At 38.0% G+C, this 21,441-nt stretch overlaps 1 protein-coding gene across 2 annotated transcripts in view; it reads left to right on the top strand.

Moving 5' to 3' along the window:
• PDXDC1 (pyridoxal-dependent decarboxylase domain containing 1) overlaps nucleotides 1-21,441 on the top strand; it is a 55,587-nt gene that overhangs the window by 8,978 nt on the left and 25,168 nt on the right. For both annotated transcript variants that reach the window (XM_006759680.2, XM_006759681.2), the window contains exons 2-8: nucleotides 6,792-6,865; nucleotides 7,573-7,635; nucleotides 9,845-9,925; nucleotides 13,021-13,167; nucleotides 14,340-14,529; nucleotides 17,563-17,631; nucleotides 18,177-18,255. In XM_006759680.2, the coding sequence (XP_006759743.1) occupies nucleotides 6,816-6,865; nucleotides 7,573-7,635; nucleotides 9,845-9,925; nucleotides 13,021-13,167; nucleotides 14,340-14,529; nucleotides 17,563-17,631; nucleotides 18,177-18,255 (679 nt within the window). In that variant the 5' untranslated portion in view covers nucleotides 6,792-6,815. The remainder of the gene's footprint in view (nucleotides 1-6,791; nucleotides 6,866-7,572; nucleotides 7,636-9,844; nucleotides 9,926-13,020; nucleotides 13,168-14,339; nucleotides 14,530-17,562; nucleotides 17,632-18,176; nucleotides 18,256-21,441) is intronic.

The following is a 21,441-nucleotide window of genomic DNA, read 5'->3' as shown; positions in this document are numbered from 1 at the left end:
CCGTTTCAGCCTCACCGGGGCCGTCTCAACCTCACCGGGGCCGTCTCAACCTCACCAGGGCCGTTTCAACCTCACCGGGGCCGTCTCAACCTCACCAGGGCTGTTTCCGCCTCACCGGGGCCGTCTCAACCTCACCGGGGCCGTCTCAACCTTTCCGGGGGCATCCCGATCTCACCGGGGCCGTCCCGGCCTCACTGGCTCCGTTTCAGCCTCACCGGGGCCATCCCGACCTCACTAGGGCCGTCGACCTCATTGGGGCTGTATTGGCCTCACCGGGGCTGTCCCAGCCTCACCGGGGAAACACGAAGTTTGGCACTCTGTCCCCTGCTGGGCGGCTCCCCACCAGACAAAATCTCCAGGCGTTCCTGGTGGCTGAACTTCCAGCACGCCTCAATAGCAGAACTATTAATGGTCCCCAGTCTCATGTGTATTCCCCCATATCTAGGCTTATGAATTGTAATTATAGATAGGAGTTAGTTGAGCTCAATGTCATCTGTTTTCACCTAAAGCAGAAGGCTGGTTTGACTTATAATTTTATTTTACTTTTTTAAAAGTATGTTTTTATTGCCCTGGACAGTGTGCTCAGTGGTTAGAGCATCGATTCACAGACCGAAGGGTCAGGGTTTGATTCCCAGTTAAGGGCTTGTACCTGGGTTGCAGGTTCATTCCCCTGGAGCTGTGTGTAGAAAAATCAATGGAGGGGAAAATTGTCCTCAGGTGAGGATTAACAAAAAACACACAATAAAATATCTTTTTATTGATTTTCGGAGGGAGGGGAAAGAAGAGAAATAGCATTGATTGGCTGCTTTCTGCACACCCCCTACTGGGGATAGACCACAAGATGGGCATGTGCCTTTACTGGGAGCCAAACCAGCAACTTCTTGGTGCATGAGTCAACACTCAACCACTGAGCCACACTGGCTGGGCTGACTGACTTTTATTGAAAGCCAACTATGGTCAAAGCCCAATGCTGAGTGCTGAGAAAGACACACGGTAAAGGAGACATGATCTCTGCAGGAGGTTATGTTCTGATACGAGATATATGTATGTATAAATGTTTGGACAAATCCTTAGACAGCAAGGAGGGGTAAAAGAAATACCACAGAAAATAAGAAACAAATTATGTATATGTGGGGAGTGCAGAACATTGAGTAAGTGACCAGGGAAAATGTTGTAGAAGAGACTTTTTAGGTAGAATATTTCATTCAGAATCATGACTTTTCTAGAGTTTTTTAAAAATGTAAGTATATCCCTGCCCAGTGTGACTCAGTAAGTTGAGCATTGTCCCATGCACTGAAGCGTTGCAGATTCGATTTCCGGTCAGGGCATATGCCCGTTGCCAGCTTGATCCCAGGTGGGGAGCATGCAGGAGACACTGATCAATGTTCTGCCCTCACATTGATGTTTCTGTCTCTCTCAAAATCAATCCAAATTTTAAAAAATGTAAGTGTAATGCAGATTTTTACTTTATAACATGATTGTGTCTCATTATTGTTAGTAGAATATAAATTAAGAGACAAGAAAGCCATTTCATCTTCTGAAGTTAAATCAGGTATAGAAAAGATAACACCAGTCACTTTGAAAATGTCCAAAAATTCCTTTGAGAAATATAATTTATCCCAAAAAAATCTCTTGGTGAGTGGAGAAATTTATCTAGCTTAAATAAGTCCATTCTTTTCAAGCAATATTCAAGGGCCATGAGTTATTTCTAATCTAATCTATTTATTTTCTGTTATTGCAATAGTTTTTTGCTTGGTGGCAAATATTAAGTATTTAACAGCAGCAAGGTAGATAGTTCTTGTGATCTAGTCTGGAGCTCTATCCACATTTTATTTTAGTAGAAAATGCATTTTGAGTTTAAAATGACCAAGGGAAGATCAAACTTTTCTAATGTAATTTTCCCCCTATATGCAGAAAAGCAGAAACAGCATAATAAAGCCTTCACTTTGAAAGTGAACCTCAGTGACATTAAATATTTAGCTCTACAGCCCTGGCAGGTTGGTTGGAGTGTTGTCCCGTGCACCACAAGGTTGCTGGTTCAATTCCTGGTCAGTGCATATACCTAGGTTTTGGTGGGGGCACGTACAGAAAGCAACCAATCTATAGTTTTCTGTCTCTAAAATCAATAAAACATATCCTCAGGTGAGGATTTAAAAAATAATTTTAGCTACAGTGAGCCTTTCAGGATCCTATTGACCATGAATTACTTTCTGGGCTGGACATTATATTAGGTGGAATCATATGAAATTGCTCTTTCTGTGCATTAAAAACAGTTGAATATTGGCAGTTTTCCACAGTTCAACCTTAAAGTCTGAAGTTTTATAGATACACAGAGGCTTCAAGAATTGATGGATTCCTTTCCTCAGAATTCTTCTTACTATATTTAAGATAAAGCTAGCAAAATTAATCTTACATAATTCTAATTCAATTTTGGAAATAATGATATTGGTAAGGACAATGGATAGCTTTATCTTTGTGGTTGGATCCCCCAACAAGTCCTAGGAAAAACTCCCTTATAAGAGGCATATCTCAGTGAAAGACTTATTTTTTCCAGTGACTAGAGCATGCTTCTTCTTAAGCTATTTTGTTTTTATTCCAGAATAAGTGTGTGATTCCAGATAAGCTCATAAATGTTTTAAAATAGAGCTTGCCTGATGTGTGGTATTTTTCCATCTGTGTAGTTACTGGGAAGCATTTACTCATGATATGTCTAAGCGAATTGATTCTCCAGAGATAGAGGTCTCCAGGAATACATTTTTTTGAAATGTATTCCTGGCATTCCCAGCATGTATTTTAAGGCGAGTGATTTGAATGCCTTTTTTTTCCCTTCCACATACTTCTATGACGGGTTTGAGCAACTTACTAACTTTGCTGCCTCCTTACCTCTACTAGATTTTTACTTCTGTTGTATGTTTTTCCCCATGTTCTTTTCTGCCTCTCTTTTTGAGGAATTTGTAAGGTTAGATACTAGCACCTTATGCAATAGTTGCATATCTTTTTCAACTAAGAATATTATGATGCTCAATGAGCCAGTAATTACAGTGTCTTCACGTTTACAAACACACTCAACCATAGAGTCCATGATAATTAAAAATAAGATTTTTAAAGAGTATCCAGTTCTTAAATGATAGGGACAAAAGTGCCCAGTTCTTAAGTAAATACTTTTCTGTTGAATCAGGCAAAAGTATGTTTAAATTGAGCCTCCGTAAGGTAGCCAGGTTTGCAAGGCACTATATCAACTTTCCATAGAATTCCTGTTGTTTTCTCTCATCTTTGACACATGAGGAACAGCTATGTTCCTAGAGCAGCTGCTGCTGTATTCTTGTTGCTTCTCAGAGGTGAATAACATTGAGGGTACTAGTGCTAGATAGTAGGCATGGTTTGTGTTTTCATCTGGGAGGAAAATAATAGGATTTTTGGAGAGTTGAGAGTTGCATGAGTAACAGAATCCAGGATTAACCTTGTTTAGAAAGTCGTTAGAAACACAGAAATTTGTAGCTTTATTGGATCACTTTGATCAGTTGAAGAAAGGTAGTGATGTTTTTATACATCTAATGCATACATTGTAAACTAGCATTTAGTAACACCAAGGTCTTCTGTCTGAGATGAGCAGCTGGTAGGTAGTCTCACACGATTTAGTTTTTCTTCTGTCAATAGTCCTGGAACCCCGTCCCCCACCCTTATGAACATTCCTCTCCTTTAAACAACAGTATTATATACTCCTGTTATTTATGAATGTTGTGATTTATAAATTTTAAAATTACATTTTAGACTTCCTTTTTCTTTTTTCTGGAAGCTGCTTTTCTTTAAAGGTTTAGCTCTATATTTCTCAAATACAGTTATTTATATACCATCTTTGTGAATTTTGTCATGTCTGTGTACCACTTGTACTATTATTTACTTAATACTTATTTTAAATTGATTTTAAATCAATATACCCTCCTTTTAAATTGAGATAGACCCCTGGCTGGGTAGCTCAGTTGGTTGGAGCATCGTCCCAATTGGCCAATGTTACAGGTTCGATCCCCAGTCAGGGCACATACCAAGAATCAACCAGTGAATTCATGAATGAGTGGAACAAATTGATGTCTCTCTCTCTCTCTTTCTCTCCTTCCCTCCCTACCCCTCTCCCTCTCTCTCTCTCTCTTTCTCCCTTTCCCTCTCCCTTCTCCTTCTCTCTCCTCCTCTCTCTTAAGCGAATAAATACAATTTATTTTAAAAAGAGTCAACTAATGAATGCATAACTGGAACAACAAATCAATGTTTCTTTCTTTCCCCACTTCTTCCTCTCTCTAAAATCAATAGAGATTAAAAAAAAATTGAGGGACAATTTATATGCAGTAAAAAATACCCACTTTAATTATACAGTTTGCATTTCATCAGATGTATACAGTGATATAACCACCAGGATAGTGAAGACAGGGAACATTTCCATCTCCCTGAATAGTTCCCTTGTGCCCCTTTTCAGTGGACTCTAGATCGGCTTTCTGATGCTACAGTCTAGCCACCCTTAACCCTTCCTTTCCTTTTTTTAAAAAATAAACTTAGCTTTTATTAAACAGTAATGTCTTAATTCAGAGTTTGAGTTATTATTTTTATCCCTATTCATGTGAAAGTAAATGTAATTTTTGTTGTCACACTTTGTTCTACAATCACTTAAAAAAAATTCTCAGCTTTCAAGCATGCTTTATCAACCTCTTGTATACATTGTCTGGCACTGTAACAGGTACTGTGGATAAGAACTAGAAATAAGAAAGTAGTGGCTGCCCTCCCCCGAAGCTTATGGAGGCATGGCTTTTCGTTTTAAGGAACCAACTAGTAAATATATATTTGTCTTAGAGCACTTCTTGACTTAGAACCTAATATTTTTCTGCAACTAGATAACATATCATATTTTGGATATCCAATTAATACAACAAGCACATGAGTGTTTACAGCATTGAAGGCAAATCATGTTCACATGGAATTCATTCCAAAATTTAACTATAAATGTTTTCCCTCTTTCTTTCCTCCTCCCCACTTCAATTCCTAAATAAGAGTAGAAAGAACAATTTAATTGTAAGCCAGTCCACTGAATGAGTGTGTGTGCTATAGAGAAAGACTCGGATGGGAGAATTGAAGCTGCAATCCCTTCCTGTTCTCTCAGGAGCTGCAGCAATAGGGCACACAGTGAGGAGGTAATGTAAAACCAAATTCAACTTATTGCACACCTCCTCCGAATAAGATACTACTAAGGATCATAGGCAATATGAGAAAAGATAAATTCACCTCCAGACCTAGAGCAGAACAAAACAGCTTCTATAATGATTTATAACCAGCTGACACTAGAGATTCAAGGCAATAAAAATGCTATGGAGATTAAGAAGGGGAAAAAAAGGATGTGTTTGTTTTACTTCTGCACAAATTTTTAAAATTTTGTTTTATTTTTATTTTTTGATGGGAGATAGATGTACACTTGGTACTAAAATCCAAAAGGAACAAAAGCGTGTGGACTGAAAAGCCACCCTCTGACTTCTAGGCCCATCTTCAGTTCTCTTCTCCGGAGGCAGTCATTCTTACCAGCTTGTGTGAGCTTCTAGAGTTTATAGAGAACTTAGAGATTTATGAGTGTCTCAGTTTCCTGTGGCTGCTGTGACAAATTAGCACAAACTGGGTGGCTTAGAGTAATAGAAATGATTGTGTCACAGTTCTGGAGCCCAGAATTTGAAGTCTGCATCACTGGGCTGGATCAAGGTATTGGCAGGGCTGCCGCACTTCCTCAGAGGCTCTAGGGGAGAGTTCCTTCTTTTCTTGTTCCAGTGTATGTTGCCTGCCAGCGCTCCTTCCTTGGTTTGTGGCCCCATCACTCCAGTGTTGAGGCAAGCATCTCTGTATCTCCCTCTGCTCCATTGTTACATAGATGGAGAGTGTGTGTGTGTGTGTGTGTGTGTTTAGTCACCCTCTACTTCTCTCTTATATGGGTACATGTGATTGCATTTAGGGCCCACCTGGATAATTCAGGGTAATCTTGACATCTCAAGAGCCTTAACCTAATCATATCTTCGAAGTTTTGCCATAAAGGGTAACATTTATAAGTTCCAGGGATTAGGTGTAAATAACATTTGAGGGGCCATTTCTCAGCCTACTGCAACAGTAAAATAAATAGCATACTATACAGTTTTCTGAACCTTCTAAGAGTGAAAAACTGGACTAACCCAAGGGCCTATTAATTCAGGACTGGTTAAATGATGGTACATCCATAGAATGGAATAGGTGTCAGCACTAAGAAAAATGAAATAGACATACTGATGTGGAACCATATTCACTATAAAGTTTTTTTAAAAAGCAAGTTGCAGAAGTGCATATAAGTAAGGTAAAAATTTGGAGAGATAAATATCTAACTTAAAGTGGCTTTTCCTGGGGAGAGGAACTGGTGGACTTTTTTGTTGTTAATCCTTATCTGGGGGTATTTTTCCATGGATTTTTTAGAGGGAGTAGAAGGGAGGGGGAGAGAGAGAGAGAAACATCGATGGGGGAGAGACACAGTTGGTTAACGCCCACACTGGGGATTGGAGCCTGCAACCCGGGCATGTGCCCTGACTAGGAATTGAAACCGTGACCTCCTGGTTCACAGGTCGACACAACCGCTGAGCCATGTGGGCTGGGCTGTGCCAGCCAGGCTTTACTGTTGGCATTTTAAAATCCAGCATGTACTTTATAATAAATTCATGTGTTTTGTTTTTCTGGGTGAATTGTGTTGTAGAAGTGATAGGGATCACCAAAGTCAAACCTTTAAAAATCTTGTTTCCTAGATAGCAGATCCTGCATTAGCTGAAATGGGAAAACACTTGAAGGAGGCCATGAAGATGCTGGAGGACAGTCAGAGGTGAGCCTGGAACAGAAGTGACCTTGTTAAACATGTTCAGTCTGTTGTGAAACTGGTGGCACTGGTTTCCTGCTGTTAAAACACCTCTGGGTTTCAGAATGTCACGCTTAGCTTTTGCTGACTTTGAACTTGGTATTTGTTTTGGGTAGAAGATGCTTTGTAATTAAAGGATTTTGAAATTGAGGGGCAGGACTTAAAATTTTCAAGTCTGCCTATTAAGAGTTTAATTTACTAAACATATTGATTTGAAACTATAAATATTTCTTACTGTAAATTAAGGTCATATAAGGCATCAACTAACCAAGAAATGGGTTTCATGTTCTTTTCCTGAAACTCAAATTATACCCCAAAATAGGGACTGGGGCAAAGGATGAACAGGGAGCGAGAGATATGATAAATGTGTTTTAAATTCTACATCAGTTACTAAGAAATAGATATTATAGAGGCCTGGTGCACAAATTTGTGCACCAGTGGGATCCCTTGGCCTGGCCTGTGGGATCGGACTGAAACTGGCTCTCCTAGCAAGCTAACCTACTGGTCGGAGTGCCTGCCCCTTGGTGGTCAGTGTGCGTCATAGCGACTGGCCAAACGACCAGACACTTAACATATTAGGCTTTTAGTATATAGGATCACCACATGCTTGCATGCTCAAATGGTAAAAATTTGATATGATAAAGTGAATAATTTTTAATTTTCCTTTAAATTAGAAGAACAGAGGAGGAAAATGGAAAAAAACTATCAGGGGATATTCCAGGGCCACTCCAAGGGAGGTAGGTGAAAATCAAAATAAGTACCTTTAGTTTGGGCATACATTTTCTTTAAACAAAGATTTTGCCATCATTGATTTACAGTCTTAGTGTTATTGAGTAAAAAGCAAATTTAGAGTTATAAGCAATGTAAGTGGAAAACTGAAATGCCGTTGTCTGGTTGTGATAATGCCAAGCCTGCCTGCTTCTTCCCCTTTCCCATTCAGAATTTAACACAATATCATGAATCAAAAGCAATGCACAAATTTATAATTATGAGTTGAATATCATACTTAGTTTATCTTTGAAACCTGTAATCTGCATGGTACACTGAGCATTATTGTGTGAGATATTTTAATTTGGTAAGATTTATTATTTTTATAATACAGGAAAATGTCAACTTTAACCATTTATTGACAGGACGATTTTTTTTTTTTTACAATGAAAACAAATTTGTCTAGTATTTATGGTTTGAGCTAGCAGGGAAAATGTCAGAAAAATAAGAAGTTATCTAACTAAAATTTTCTCAGAATGTTAGTACTCAGTTTGTAATTAAAATTTCAGCCAAGGTTCCTTCATACAAGCTTTTTTTTATGACCAGGAAACTGCACATATGTAAACATTACAACTCCCTTAAATTGTCCTTTGACCTGAATATAAATATGTATAAGGTTGCAAAAGAGAAGTGAGGAGGAAGGGAAGGACCACAGTGTGCCAATAATGTCACATCTAACACACCCAGATACCAATATTAAAATAGGCACTCCTACTTGTAGCTTGAATGGTGCTGAATTTTTTGTTGTTGAGTTCAGAGAGGAAGGCAGAGGGAGAGAGAGATAGAAACATCAATGATGAGAGAGAATCATGGATCGCTGCCTCCTGCACACCCCCTACTGGGGATTGAGCCTGTAACCTGGGCATGTGCCCTGACGAAGAATTGAACTGGTGATCTCTTATTTCGTGGGTCAGCGCTCAACCACTGAGCTACTTGTGCTGGGCTTGAATGGTGCTGATTTGAAGCCCTCTCAGTGTGCATGTGGCGTCTTCTACAGGTCAGAACAGAAACCAAGTCCTACAAATCTCCTCAGGGAATTAAATTTCCTAAAGGGAATTAAAGGGTTCTACTGATTCCACAGTTTTCCCAGAAGAGATACCACCAAGACCATCTGTAATTCTCAGAATGGGAGGGCATTAAGGCTACGTCAGGCATATTCACACTTAGTGCTAATAGCCAACATCTGAGACAGCACTATGCCAGGCATAGCCTTAAATGCTTTACATATACTGTCTGATTGCATCCTCACAATTTCTTAATGTAAGGACTTAGGGAGTTTCAGTAGCTTGCTCAAGTCCTGTGGCTAGGCACATAGCATAGCATATAATTTGTAATATAAACTTAAGCCATAACTTTTAAGTATATGATTAATTTTATTTTACATTATTGGGACAACGGTAGGAAATTTCTACACTGTGTCCAAGGACCAGGGCCCCTCTGCTGTGAACATCAGCACCTTGGGGAGGATGGGTATTGGGGCATTGTTCTGACAGTGCCGCTTTTTCAGAAGAGAGACCTTTTATTAGTCATACTCTTGTTAATGGAGCAATAATATTTTCACATTACATGTGTTCAATTTGACATTGCTAACTACTTTAGTCATTCACATTCTTCCCAGAAGTTTTTACCACCTCATGTGATGAGCACTTAGTAACTTTTGTTGAATAGAAGTACATCTGTTTACTAGTATACTCTAAGCAGATCTCCAGTTTCCCAATTTGGAGAAGTGGTAAAAATGATGCTTGCATTACATGTTTAAGTCTGTTAGAACAAGCAGACAAGATGTCTAAATGGAGGGAAACTAGACATACCAGTGACATTGGAGTATTCTTGCTGCTTCTGTGACCTTTAGCATCTTATAAGGACTATTTTGGCTCTTATGACATGCTTATTCTCCACGATTCAAATGAACAGGTAGAGAAATATTTCTTAAGCAATATTGGTGAAATTTAAAAATTTCAATCCCAGATTTAAGTAGAAGATTTAATTAATCACAAGTAAGATTGTATTCAAAATTCCAGTTAATAATTTGAGGCTTGTTTTTAAAAGATGTATACTGTATCTCAAATACATTCTTACTCAAAAAAATTTACCAAAGCTATTTGGATAAAAGAATAGAGAGTGGTGGGGGATACGTGCTATTTCCACCTGTCCATCAAGACTTTCTTTATTCTGCAGTGGACAAGATATGGTGAGCATCCTCCAGTTAGTTCAGAATCTGATGCACGGAGATGAAGATGAGGAGCCCCAGAGTGCCCGGTAATGGAGAACGGTTGGCAGCTTCTCTTTGACAGTATTATGTGTTCTTGATTTTGAAAGTGATTGCATTCTTGCAAATTGCTGAAACGATAAACTATGTTTCATTCATATGATATCAAGAGGATGTTCACTTTTTTTCTTTTCAGAGAGAAATTTACATATTTTGCATAATATATTTTGTAAAAGGAAGGCATTTACTAAACCTAAATTCTACAGTTTTTATGGTATCATATCTTTGCGAGGGGCTGGCAAAAGGACCAAAGTACAATTCTGTGCACTTTCCTGCTTCTTATGGCTTCTGCTCCTGCACGTGTGCTTGTGCTTGCCAAGAATTGCTGCAGCTGAATTGATTGGTGGGAGACCATTGCCGTGAATCATCCATTTGCTTTATTTTTATTTTCATCTGTTTAGCTATTCAGTTTCATTTTATCTTTAATTCTTTTAAATTTATTTTTTTGGAATAAGTAATGCTTTTTTCTGGTTCAAATTTCAAAGATAAAAGAGTACACAAAGGCAGTTTTCCTTCTTACCTCATCCTCTCTGTATTGTTCTCCTTAGAGACAGACAATGTTGTATTTCTCAGAGATATTTTTTGCATATCAATACACAAGGAGTTTTCTCCTTTAAGAGATGTTTGGGCCCTAGCTGGTTTGGCTCAGGGGATAGAGCATTGACCTGCGGACTGAAGGGTCCTGGGTTCGATTCCAATCAAGGGCACCTGCTAGGTTGTGGGATCAATCCCCAGTAGGGGTCGTGCAGGAGGCAGCCAATCAATGATTCTCATCATTGATGTTTCTGTCTCTCTCTCCCTCTCCCTTCCTCTTTGAAATCAATAAAAATATATATATATTTTTAAAAGAGCTGTTTGGTTTTACTTTGAATGGATGAACCATATTCTATTTAACTAGTCTCCTTTTTTTTAAAACATATTTTATTGATTTTTTACAGAGAAGAAGGGAGAGGGAATAGAGAGTTAGAAACATTGATGAGAGAGAAACATCGATCAGCTGCCTCCTGCACACCCCCTACTAGGGATGTGCCCGCAACCAAGGTACATGCCCTTAACCGGAATTGAACCCGGGACCTTTCAGTCCCCAGGTCGACGCTCTATCCACCGAGCCAAACCGGTCAGGGCTAACTAGTCTCCTTTTTGTGGTTTACTTTTACAAATATTGCTGTAGCCAATAACTTTGTACCTGTATCATTTCTTAGAGAAGCAAATATTTCTGGAGATTAAAGTTCTAAAGTGGGATCCCTGGGCAAGATAACTTGTGTATTTCTAATTTTAATAGTTATTGCCAAATTTCCTTCCATGGGACCTGTGCCAGTTTACGGTCCCACCAGCACTGTGGGACCCACACCTTTGCCTGTAAGAGTGTTAGATTTAAGGGTTGTTGCCAGTCTGATGGGTGAGAAATGATATTTCAGCATAATTTTAATTTGCATTTCTCTTATTAACCAGGTTAAGTATCTTTTTGCATGTTTTAAAAACCCATTTATATTTCCTTTTCTATCAACTGTATCTTTTGCCCAGTATCCTGTTTGATTTTTTGACTTTTTAAAAATTGACTTACTTTTTATAAGGGCAATTAGTCCATCCATTTAAATTATATATAAAACAATACCTAGTTCCCCTTGAATTTGCTAAATTATTGTTATAAATAGCTAATGAGGAGAATTGATCTTCATGTAATGATTCTTTAAAAACTTGTTTTCTGCACATTTAGCTCTACCCTCCATAGTTCTTATGACCGGTACTTAGTTTAAAAATAATTTTAGGAGGAAATTATTCACAAACAATTTGTATATTTAGTAGATATCCAATAAAAAGAAGGATATTTATCTCCTAGGAATTAGTTTTTAAAATATTTTCCCCCCAGACCAGCTGTGGGCAAACTACGGCCCGTGGGCTGGATCCGGCCCGTTTGAAATGAATAAAACTAAAAAAAAAAAAAAGACCGTACCCTTTTATGTAATGATGTTTACTTTGAATTTATATTAGTTCACACAAACACTCCATCCATGCTTTTGTTCCGGCCCTCCGGTCCAGTTTAAGAACCCATTGTGGCCCTCGAGTCAAAAAGTTTGCCCACCCCTGCCCCAGACTGTCAATACCTTATAGGCATTAAATTTTCTAAATTTATCTGAATTTGTGCCTTCTAGGCCATTAAGTGAATTTTCAGTCTGACAGAAATTTCTGTGGGCCCTTGTGGGTGGCTCAGTTGGTTGGAGCATCATCCCATACCAAAAGGTTGCTGGTTCGATTTCCAGTCAGGGCCTATACCTAGAATGTGTGTTTAATCTGGGAGGCAACCAATCGATGTTTTTCTTTCACATCAATGTTTCTGTCTACCTATCTCTCTCTCTCTCTCTTCCCCCCTTCCCTCTCCCTCTCTCTAAAAATCAATCACACACACACACACACACACACACACACACACACATACACACATACACACATACATACACATACACATATCCATATATCCATCCATCCATCCTTTGGGTGAGGATTAAAAATTGTGTATATATTGCCCAACCGATGTGGCTCAGTGGTTGAACGTCGACTTATGACCTAGGAGGTCACGGTTCGATTCTGGTCAGGGCACATGCCTAGGTTGTGGGCTTGATCCCCGATGTAGGGCTTGTAAGAGGCAACTGATCAGTGATTCTCTCTCATCATTGATGTTTCTATCTCTCTCTCCCTCTCCCTTCCTCTCTAAAATCAACTTAAAAAATATATTCTAGCCCTGACCGGTTTGGCTCAGTGGATAGAGCGTTGGCCTGCGGACTGAGGGGTCCCAGGTTCAATTCCGGTGAAGGGCATGTACCTTGGTTGCGGGCACATCCCCAGTGGGAGGTGTGCAGGAGGCAGCTTATTGATGTTTCTTATCGATGTCTAACTCTCTGTCCCTCTCCCTTCCTCTCTGTAAAAAATCAATAATATATATATATTCTTTCTTTCTAAAAAATGTATGTATATCCTCAGATGAGGTTTTAAAAAGAAAAGAAATTTCTGTGGAATACTGTCTCAAAGTTTTATTTTTTAATATTTTTACTAAGCCTTTTTTTATCTAATGAATTTTGATTAACAGAATCCAGAATATTGGAGAACAAGGTCATATAGCTCTTTTGGGGCATAGTCTAGGAGCTTATATTTCAACTCTGGACAAAGAGAGGCTGAGAAAACTTACAACTAGGATACTTTCGGACACTACCTTATGGCTGTGCAGAATTTTCAGGTAAAGACGTTATGAGTCTTTTGTTTCCGATAAGATATTAACGAGTTGGGTATAGATTGTGACAGATATTGTCTGGAGCTATAGTACCTAGGTTCAAATATGCCTCTTTCCCTTCCTCTTAGAAGGGTTGCTTAACCTCTTCATGCCTCAGTTTCTTCATTTACTAAATGGGGATAGTATTAATATCTATTTTATGTGAGGATTAAATGAGCTAATGAATTAATACACGTAAACAGCTCAGAACATAAGCACATGCATGTTGGATAATGTCAGCAGTTCCTTATTTTTAGAATTGCTAATTGACACATGTCAATAGAAGGTAGAGCAGTGAAACATATTAAAATATTTTTAATCAAAGTAGCCTGTGCTTTAGTAGAAAGGAAATGCTGCCATAAGGAAGATGAGTGTGTGTTTTGAAATTGAAATTTGCTCTATACTGTGGTAATGATGGTCTTATTAAGGAATTATAGCAAGTTACGGATTCCGCAGAAGACATTGGACCAGTAGTATTTTTATGTTATTACTTTTAAGGGAAAGGAATGTTTGCCTAACATTGGAACATTTAACTTGGGAGGCTCACTTTCAGATGTTGGGAAGAGGTTGGCCTGGCTTGAGTATAAGTGTGCTTAACTATATTGCAAAGAAGAAATTTTTTTCCATTATAATAAAAGTATACCTATAATTGAAAGTCTCTCTCCCTTCCTCTCTAGGAGATTAAGAAGAATGAAAGGTCCCATGTAGATAATAGTGAAAGCAAAAGTTAGCCTGACCAGTGTTTTTGACAATTTCATTTACTTTGGATGTTTTAGAGCTAAAACTCTTACAGGAACCATGCCTGCATTACCCAGTGCTAGCTCCTTGTAGAATAAGCCAAAACCATGACGTTCAGCCTTTTTATATTTGAGGAACTTCCTGTTCTCTACTGATTTTCATTGTTGCTGCTTTTTATGGAGTTGGGGCTGGATGAAGGGTCATTGCCTCTGTTCCTTATAACCTCCAACTGTAAGGAGTTGTCAGCCATCTAAAATTAGGGTGATTCCTATCTCCTTAACTGATCTAGGTGACAGTTTCTAGGCTGAGAAAATAATTACTTCCTTGATTACAAAACTGGGATATAAAATCAGAGTTAACCAGAGATAAGAACATATTAATATATGGGTGTCTCTTAACAGGTATGAAAACGGCTGTGCTTATTTCCATGAAGATGAAAGAGAAGGACTTGCAAAGATCTGTAGACTTGCCATTCATTCTCGTTATGAAGACTTTGTGGTGGATGGGTTCAATGTGTTATATAACAAGAAACCTGTCATATATCTTAGTGCTGCTGCTAGGCCTGGCCTGGGCCAGTATCTTTGTAATCAGGTAATGTGGCGTAAGGTGGACGTTTTAAAGATTAGATGTTTCGTTCTGTCCTGGAACTTTTAAAAGTATGTACACGCATTTCTTTAGCTGCTATTCTTTTCAAATGAAAAGAAAGATGGGTTTTTTCTATGCTTGTTTTGTCATTATAAGAAAACATATAATTGTATATTAATGAATTTAGATATGTAATTTTTTAGTTACCCAAAGGCAGTTCATCACAGTCAACATTTTTCTTTCTTTCCAGACTTCAGTCAAAAAGACTTTACATGGTTATATCTGACTTTTTTCACTTAATTGGTGCATATCATGTTTTGCAATTCTTTAAAGTAAAGCTTTTTAAAAAAATATATTTTTATTAACTTCAGAGAAGAAGAGAGAGGGGGAGAGAGATAGAAACATCAGTGATGGGAGAGAATCAGTGATTGGTTGCCTCCTGCATGCCTCCTACTGGGGATCGAGCGTGCAACCAAGGCATGTGCCCTTGACCAGAATCAAACCCAGGACTCTTAAGTCCTTAGGCTGACACTCTATCCACTGAGCCAAACTAGCTAGGGCAAGTAAAGCTTATTTTTAATGTCTTCATAATATATAGTAGTGAGTGTATAGTAGTATTTTAACTGCTTCCTTTTTGGACAATTAGAGTGTTTGCATTCTTCTGCTTTCTATGACCATTTCTGTGACCAGTGCTATTATGCATAGTGCTATTATGGACATCTTTGTGCATAAAGCTTTGTCTATATTTAGGGATATATTTCTCAGATAGACTTTCAGAATTGATCTAGAATTACTAGATCAAAGGGCATTATTACCGTTCTTAATCCTACCAGACCTGAGGCCCTGAACCTAACTGTCCCCTATACCTGGGCTCCTGAGCATTAAAGAGAAAAAACCAACATGATATAGAAAAAACCACATGATGCAAACAAGTGGTTAGAATAAGATGGAACTTGGGAGACATTGTAGAAAATAGGTCTACCTTTCATCTACCTTTCATCTAGCGCCAATATTCCACCTTTGTGTGGAAATTACCAAAAAATCGGTACAGCGGTCTGGTAGGGTTAAAGTGCATAGTGCACGTAGTCCAATTAGAGGGCTACCTTGAGAAAAGAAATGAAATCTCTTGGCCAAAAATGTTTTAAGGCAAACCCCTTAGGATTGGAGGGTTTGTCTTTTTTAAGGTGAAGGAGCCCTGGGGAGATAGATGAGGAAATTCAAGGACTTAGTTGATTTAGAGCTGTGGTCACTAGTGGCAAGAAATCATGTCCTCTTCTTGAGTGTGTAAAAAAATGGGGAGTTTTGTAATATCCCTATAGAAACATGAAATAAATTGCTTATTGAGTACTACTGTAGGCTAGGCTCTCATGGACCTGAGGCTGTCTTGGGACAGCAGTCCTATCTTCAAAAGATGTGTGACAGTATTCTGTTAAGTGAGGAAGGCAGTGGCAGAGCAGTATTAATGCGTTCATGTTCTAAAAAGTGTTTACATGCTTATATGAGTGTTTTTATAACTAGAAAAATATATAACTATATCTAGAAAATGTCTGGAAGGTTACATTCTAACCTGTTAACTGGAGGTTGGTACTTTATATGGGGCATTTTCACTTTTAATTTCTCTTTCTTTATTTTCATTGTGTGTTTTATTTGGGTTTCATTTTCATAATTTAAAAGATAAATCCTTTAAAGCAGCGGTTCTCAACCTGTGGGTCGCGACCCTTTTGGGGGTCGAACGACCCTTTCACAGGGGTCGCCTAAATACATCCTGCATTATGATTCATAACAGTAGCAAAATTACAGTTATGAAGTAGTAGCGAAAATAATTTTATGGTTGGGGGTCACCATGACATGAGGAACTATATTAAAGGGTCACGGCATTAGGAAGGTTGAGAACCACTGCTTTAAGGGGAATGAGTGTGGATAAAGTGCTTGTTAAATTTTTGGTCTTTAATTAATTAATTTATTTATTTATTTATTTATCGTTAATCCTCACCCGAGGATATTTTTCCATTGATCTTTTTAGAGAGAGTAGAAGAGAGAGGGAAAGACAGAGAGAAACATCGATGTGAGAGAAACATATCGATTGGTTGCCTCCTGCACGTGCCCTGACCACGGTCCGGGCCGAGGAGGAGCCTGCACCTGAGGTACGTGCCCTTGACTGGAACCAGGGACCCTTTCGTCCCTAGGCTGACCCTCTAGCCACTGGACCAAACTGGCTAGGGCAAATTTTTGGTCTTTAAATTCTACCAAGTTTAGTTATATAGAACAATAGACTGCAACTGTTTAAAAATTTCTAAAACTATAAACTCCTCAAGGATTTGAAAGCTAGGTGGGAAAAAAGGATTTGGAAGCTAAAAGTGACAATTGCTATCTTTATAACACTGACTTCATTTCTCTGCAAGTCTGTGTTATTGATTTTTAGGAGTGGATGGACCCATAAATAAAGTGTTCTTTGAATGCCTTTAACTGGTGCTACTAATGTTTGGAGGAAGGACCCTAAAATTATGCCCCCAGATGCTCAGGGTTCAATTGTTTCCAGTTTGTAAGTGTTTTGTTTTTTGGTATATAGAATTTAGAAAATTTTACATTGTCTCTGGCCTCTTATAAGACATCACAACTCCTGGAAATTCACCCTCTTTTTGGCTTAACTTTCTAGATGTACTTTAATATCCATATATAATAAAGGTTCCTAAGGACAGAGATTGTTTAAAAAGAATAATTATGACTTGTCTTGGAGCCACAATCTTTTTTTTAATATATATTTTTATTGATTTCAGAAAGGAAGGGAAAAGAAGAGAGAGAGAAACATTAATGATAAGAGAAAATCACTGATAGGCTGCCTCCTGCATGTCCCCCATTGGGGATTGAGTTCACAGCCTGGGAATGTGCCTTGATCAAGAATTGAACCATGACCTCCCAGTTCGTAGGCCGATGCTCAACCACTGAGCCACACAGGCTGGGTGGAGTTAGAATCCTTTAAGGGCATAAGTGAATGGTGACAAAGAGTTTTCTTGTAAAACTGTATGTTTCTTCTTACAGCTTGGCTTACCCTTCCCCTGCTTATCTCGTGTGCCCTGTAACACTATGTTTGGATCCCAGCATCAGATGGTGAGTTCTCCTTTTGGTTTGTAAAATAATATGGAATTGTGTTTTGAAACTGTGTCTTTCTTTTAACTGAAGTTTTGTTTGCTGGCCTCCAGATAATTTTTAGCTTATTCATTTATTGCTTTGATCATCCCATTGCATACTGAAGCCAGAGCAAAAGGGATAGGTTTTGGATTTCTGCATTTCTTTTTTCAAGATAGTTTGATTTTCTATACATTAATTCAGATGCATTAGAGATAATATTAGAGATACATTTTTTATTGGTTTTGGGGGGTTGAGAGAACATTTTCTTTAAACATACATGTTTAAAACTAGAAAATGTTGGCTATATATATGCAATTTTTAACTTTAATAACATTTAACTGATTTTTCTAGTTTGTCTTCAGGAAAAGTATTTGATTTTCACATCTATGATTATAGAAACTAGAAAAATTGTCAAAATTGATTAATTTTGAGAGTCAGGTACTTCTTTTGGAAGTTGTAATTTCTCACTGAATAACTTTTATGCTGGTTGCCTCATGTTTTTATGATTTATCTTTTAATCCCAGGATGTTGCCCTCCTGGAAAAACTGATTAAAGATGATATTGAACGAGGAAAACTGCCCCTGTTGCTTGTGGCAAATGCTGGTAGGTAGCATGAACGTGAATCTTATATTTTGAAAATAGAAGAGAGAGGCTAAGTACTTAGCCTAAAAAAGACCAAGTCTTAAGAAATGTTTGTGTGCCACATGTTTAAGATAGTCTGTATGAGCATGTGGTAAGAATTATAATAGTGAAGTTGGCTCATTTAATTCCCTTTAATTGTTGGTTTGTTATAGGAGCTATTTTTGTGTGTATACTTTTTCATTAAGGTTGTAAGTACTTCTTTACTCCTTCCTTCCTGTGCTTCTTTCCTAAGTTGAATTTTGAAATGTCATACTTAAATGTGCATCTTGTAGACAGCAACTGCTCTGCTTACCGTATTGTGTTTAACGTTATACTTGAAGTCCTAGACCAGTGGTTGCCAACTGGTGGTCCATGAGGTCCTAAAGGTTGGCGACCGCTGTTCTAGACAGTCTAATAGGTAAGAAAAATAATTAAATAACATAGAGATTGAAAAGAAGAATCACATGTCTTTACTTGCAAATGGCATGATTGTACAGGTAGAAAGTTGTAAGGAAATCAAAGAAAAGCCATTGGAACTAATCGAATCTATTAAGGTTGCAGAATTTTGTATGCTAATGATGAACAATTGAAATTAAAATGTCATTCATTATAGCATCAAAAAAATGAGAACTTCATGGATAAGTTTAAGAAATAAATGCAAGATGTGTACACTGAAAACTACAAAACGTTGCTGAGAGAAATTCAAGAAGACCCAAATGAATGGAATTATATGTCATGTGCATGATTGGAAGACTCAACATTATTAAGTTAGATCTCACCAAATTTATCTATAGATTCAGCTTAATCCATATCAAAGCCTCAGCACAGTTTGTAGAAATTGGTGAATCTTATTGAAATTGATAAGCTGATTCTAAAATTTATATGAACATATAGGGATCTAAGAATAGCCAAAATAATTTTGAAAAGAACAAAATTGGAAGACTTACCCTATCTGACTTTTAGACTTACTATAAGCTACCCCTAATAAAGAGAGAGTGATTAATTGAAGAGAATAGTCTCACATGTATATGATCCCTTGATTGTTTTTATAAAGATGCCAAGGTTATTCAAGGGAGAAAGGATAGTCTTTTCCACCAGTGATTTTGGAACAATTGGATATCCATGTGGAGAAAAGATTGAACCTCAATCCTTACCTCACTCTGTATACAAAAATTAATTATAAATGGTTCCTAGACCTAGACATATGAGCCACAACACTAAAACTTCTTGAGGAAAATATAGAAGATCTTTGTGATCTTGTATTAGGCAAAGATATCTTAGGACACAAAAGGCATGAACCATAAATTGGACTTTTTCACAGATTAAAGGCTTATGCTGCTCAAGATACCCTACCTGTTAAGAAAATGAAAGGCAAGTTACAGACTTGGGAGAAATATTTGCAAAACATTTTTTTGACCAAGGACTTTATCAAAATACATAAAGAAGTTTTACCATTTAGTATTAGGGAGACAAATAATATTTTTTAAATGAACAAGAGATTTGAATAGACACTTCACCAAAGAAAATATATGAATGTATAATCACTTAAAAGATACTTAACATCATTAGTTATTAGTGAAATGCAAATTAAAACCACAATGAGCTACTATTACATATTTGCTAGAATGGAGAGAAAGAAAGAAAAAAAACAGTGCCAAATGCTGGTGAGAATACAAAGCACCCGGAACTCATACACGGCTAGTAGGGAGCAAATAATGTTACAGCTCCTCTGGAAAACCGTTTGGCAGTTCCTCAAAAGATTAAACATAAAATTAGCATATGATCCATTAGTCCCACTTGTAGGTATTTTTTCAAAGAGAAAAGAACACCTATGTCCACACAAAGAATTGTATGCAATACTCATAACTGGAAACAAACCAGATGTCCTTTACCTCGTGAATGGATAACAAGTTGTATCCATCTTGTGGGCTGCTAAGCACTATGTAGGAATAGTACTAATATACACAACAGGGATGAATTTCAAAAGCATGCTAACTACAAAAGGCCAGACAGAAGTTACATAGCATATGATTGATATGAAATTCTAAAAAAAGGACAAAAGTACAGTGACAGAAAACAGATCAGGACTGTGGCCAGTGGGGAGCAAAGAAAAGAGTGACACCTCAGGAGTGAGGGGGTGTGGAAGGAGCTTTGGGGGTGATGGAAATATTCTCTACCTTGATTGTGTTGGTGGTTACACACTGGATACATTTGGCAAAATTCATTGAACCGTACACTTAAATGAATGGATTTTTTTGCATGCAAGTTACACTTCAATCAGTAAAGCTAATTAGAGTTGCCCCTTGGCTATAGGGGATAGGGTAAAGGCCCCAGCTCCCCTTGGACACCAGAATCCACAGGTGCTCAAGTCCCTGTATAAAGTCATATAACATACAGGCTGCAGCAGGATATGCCTCCATATCACTTCATTTGTGTGCATTTAGCACAGTGCTTAGTGTGTGGCAGATTCAACTTTTGCTTTTGGAACTTTCTGGGATTTTTTTTCCAAATATTTTAAAGTCACGGTTGATTGAATCTGTGGGTGAGGACACAGACAGCCAACTGTATTTAAAAAATAATAATAAGCCCTAACTGGTTTGGGTCAGCAGATAGAGCGGCGGCCTGTGGACTGAAGGGTCCTAGGTTCAATTCCAGTCAAGGGCATGTACCTTGGTTGTGGGCATATCCCCAGTAAGGAGTGTGCAGGAGGCAGCTGATCGATGTTTCTCCCTCATTGATGTTTCTAACTCTCTATCCCTCTCCCTTCCTCTCTGTTAAAAATAAATAAAATATATATTTTTTAAAAATAATAATCAGAAAAATGCATATCTGCCTTATTGTTAGTAGGAAAACCACCACTTCCTGCCTGATTTAGCATGTCATATCTTTAAAAAGAAACAAACCTGCCCATATTCAATCATTTGATAGATGGGAGAGGCTACAGTTGACACATGTCTGAGTGACTTACCAGTATGATTACACATTGCAGGGGTGAGCCAGCCGACACTGCCAGAAAACTTGAAAAGAGAATCTGAATGTGGTCAAGTCACTAAAACAGCACTGTGCTTTATGTTTCAATGGGTCATGGGACACAGGCCATGCATTAGCCTTTGTTCTTGTTTCAACTAAACAAATATGTCAAGATTTTTTTAAAAATTGAGAGTCCTG

This window comes from Myotis davidii, unplaced genomic scaffold, assembly GCF_000327345.1.
Source record: "Myotis davidii unplaced genomic scaffold, ASM32734v1 scaffold1115, whole genome shotgun sequence".
Lineage (NCBI taxonomy): Eukaryota > Metazoa > Chordata > Mammalia > Chiroptera > Vespertilionidae > Myotis > Myotis davidii.
This window is presented reverse-complemented; position numbering and strand designations above follow the sequence as displayed.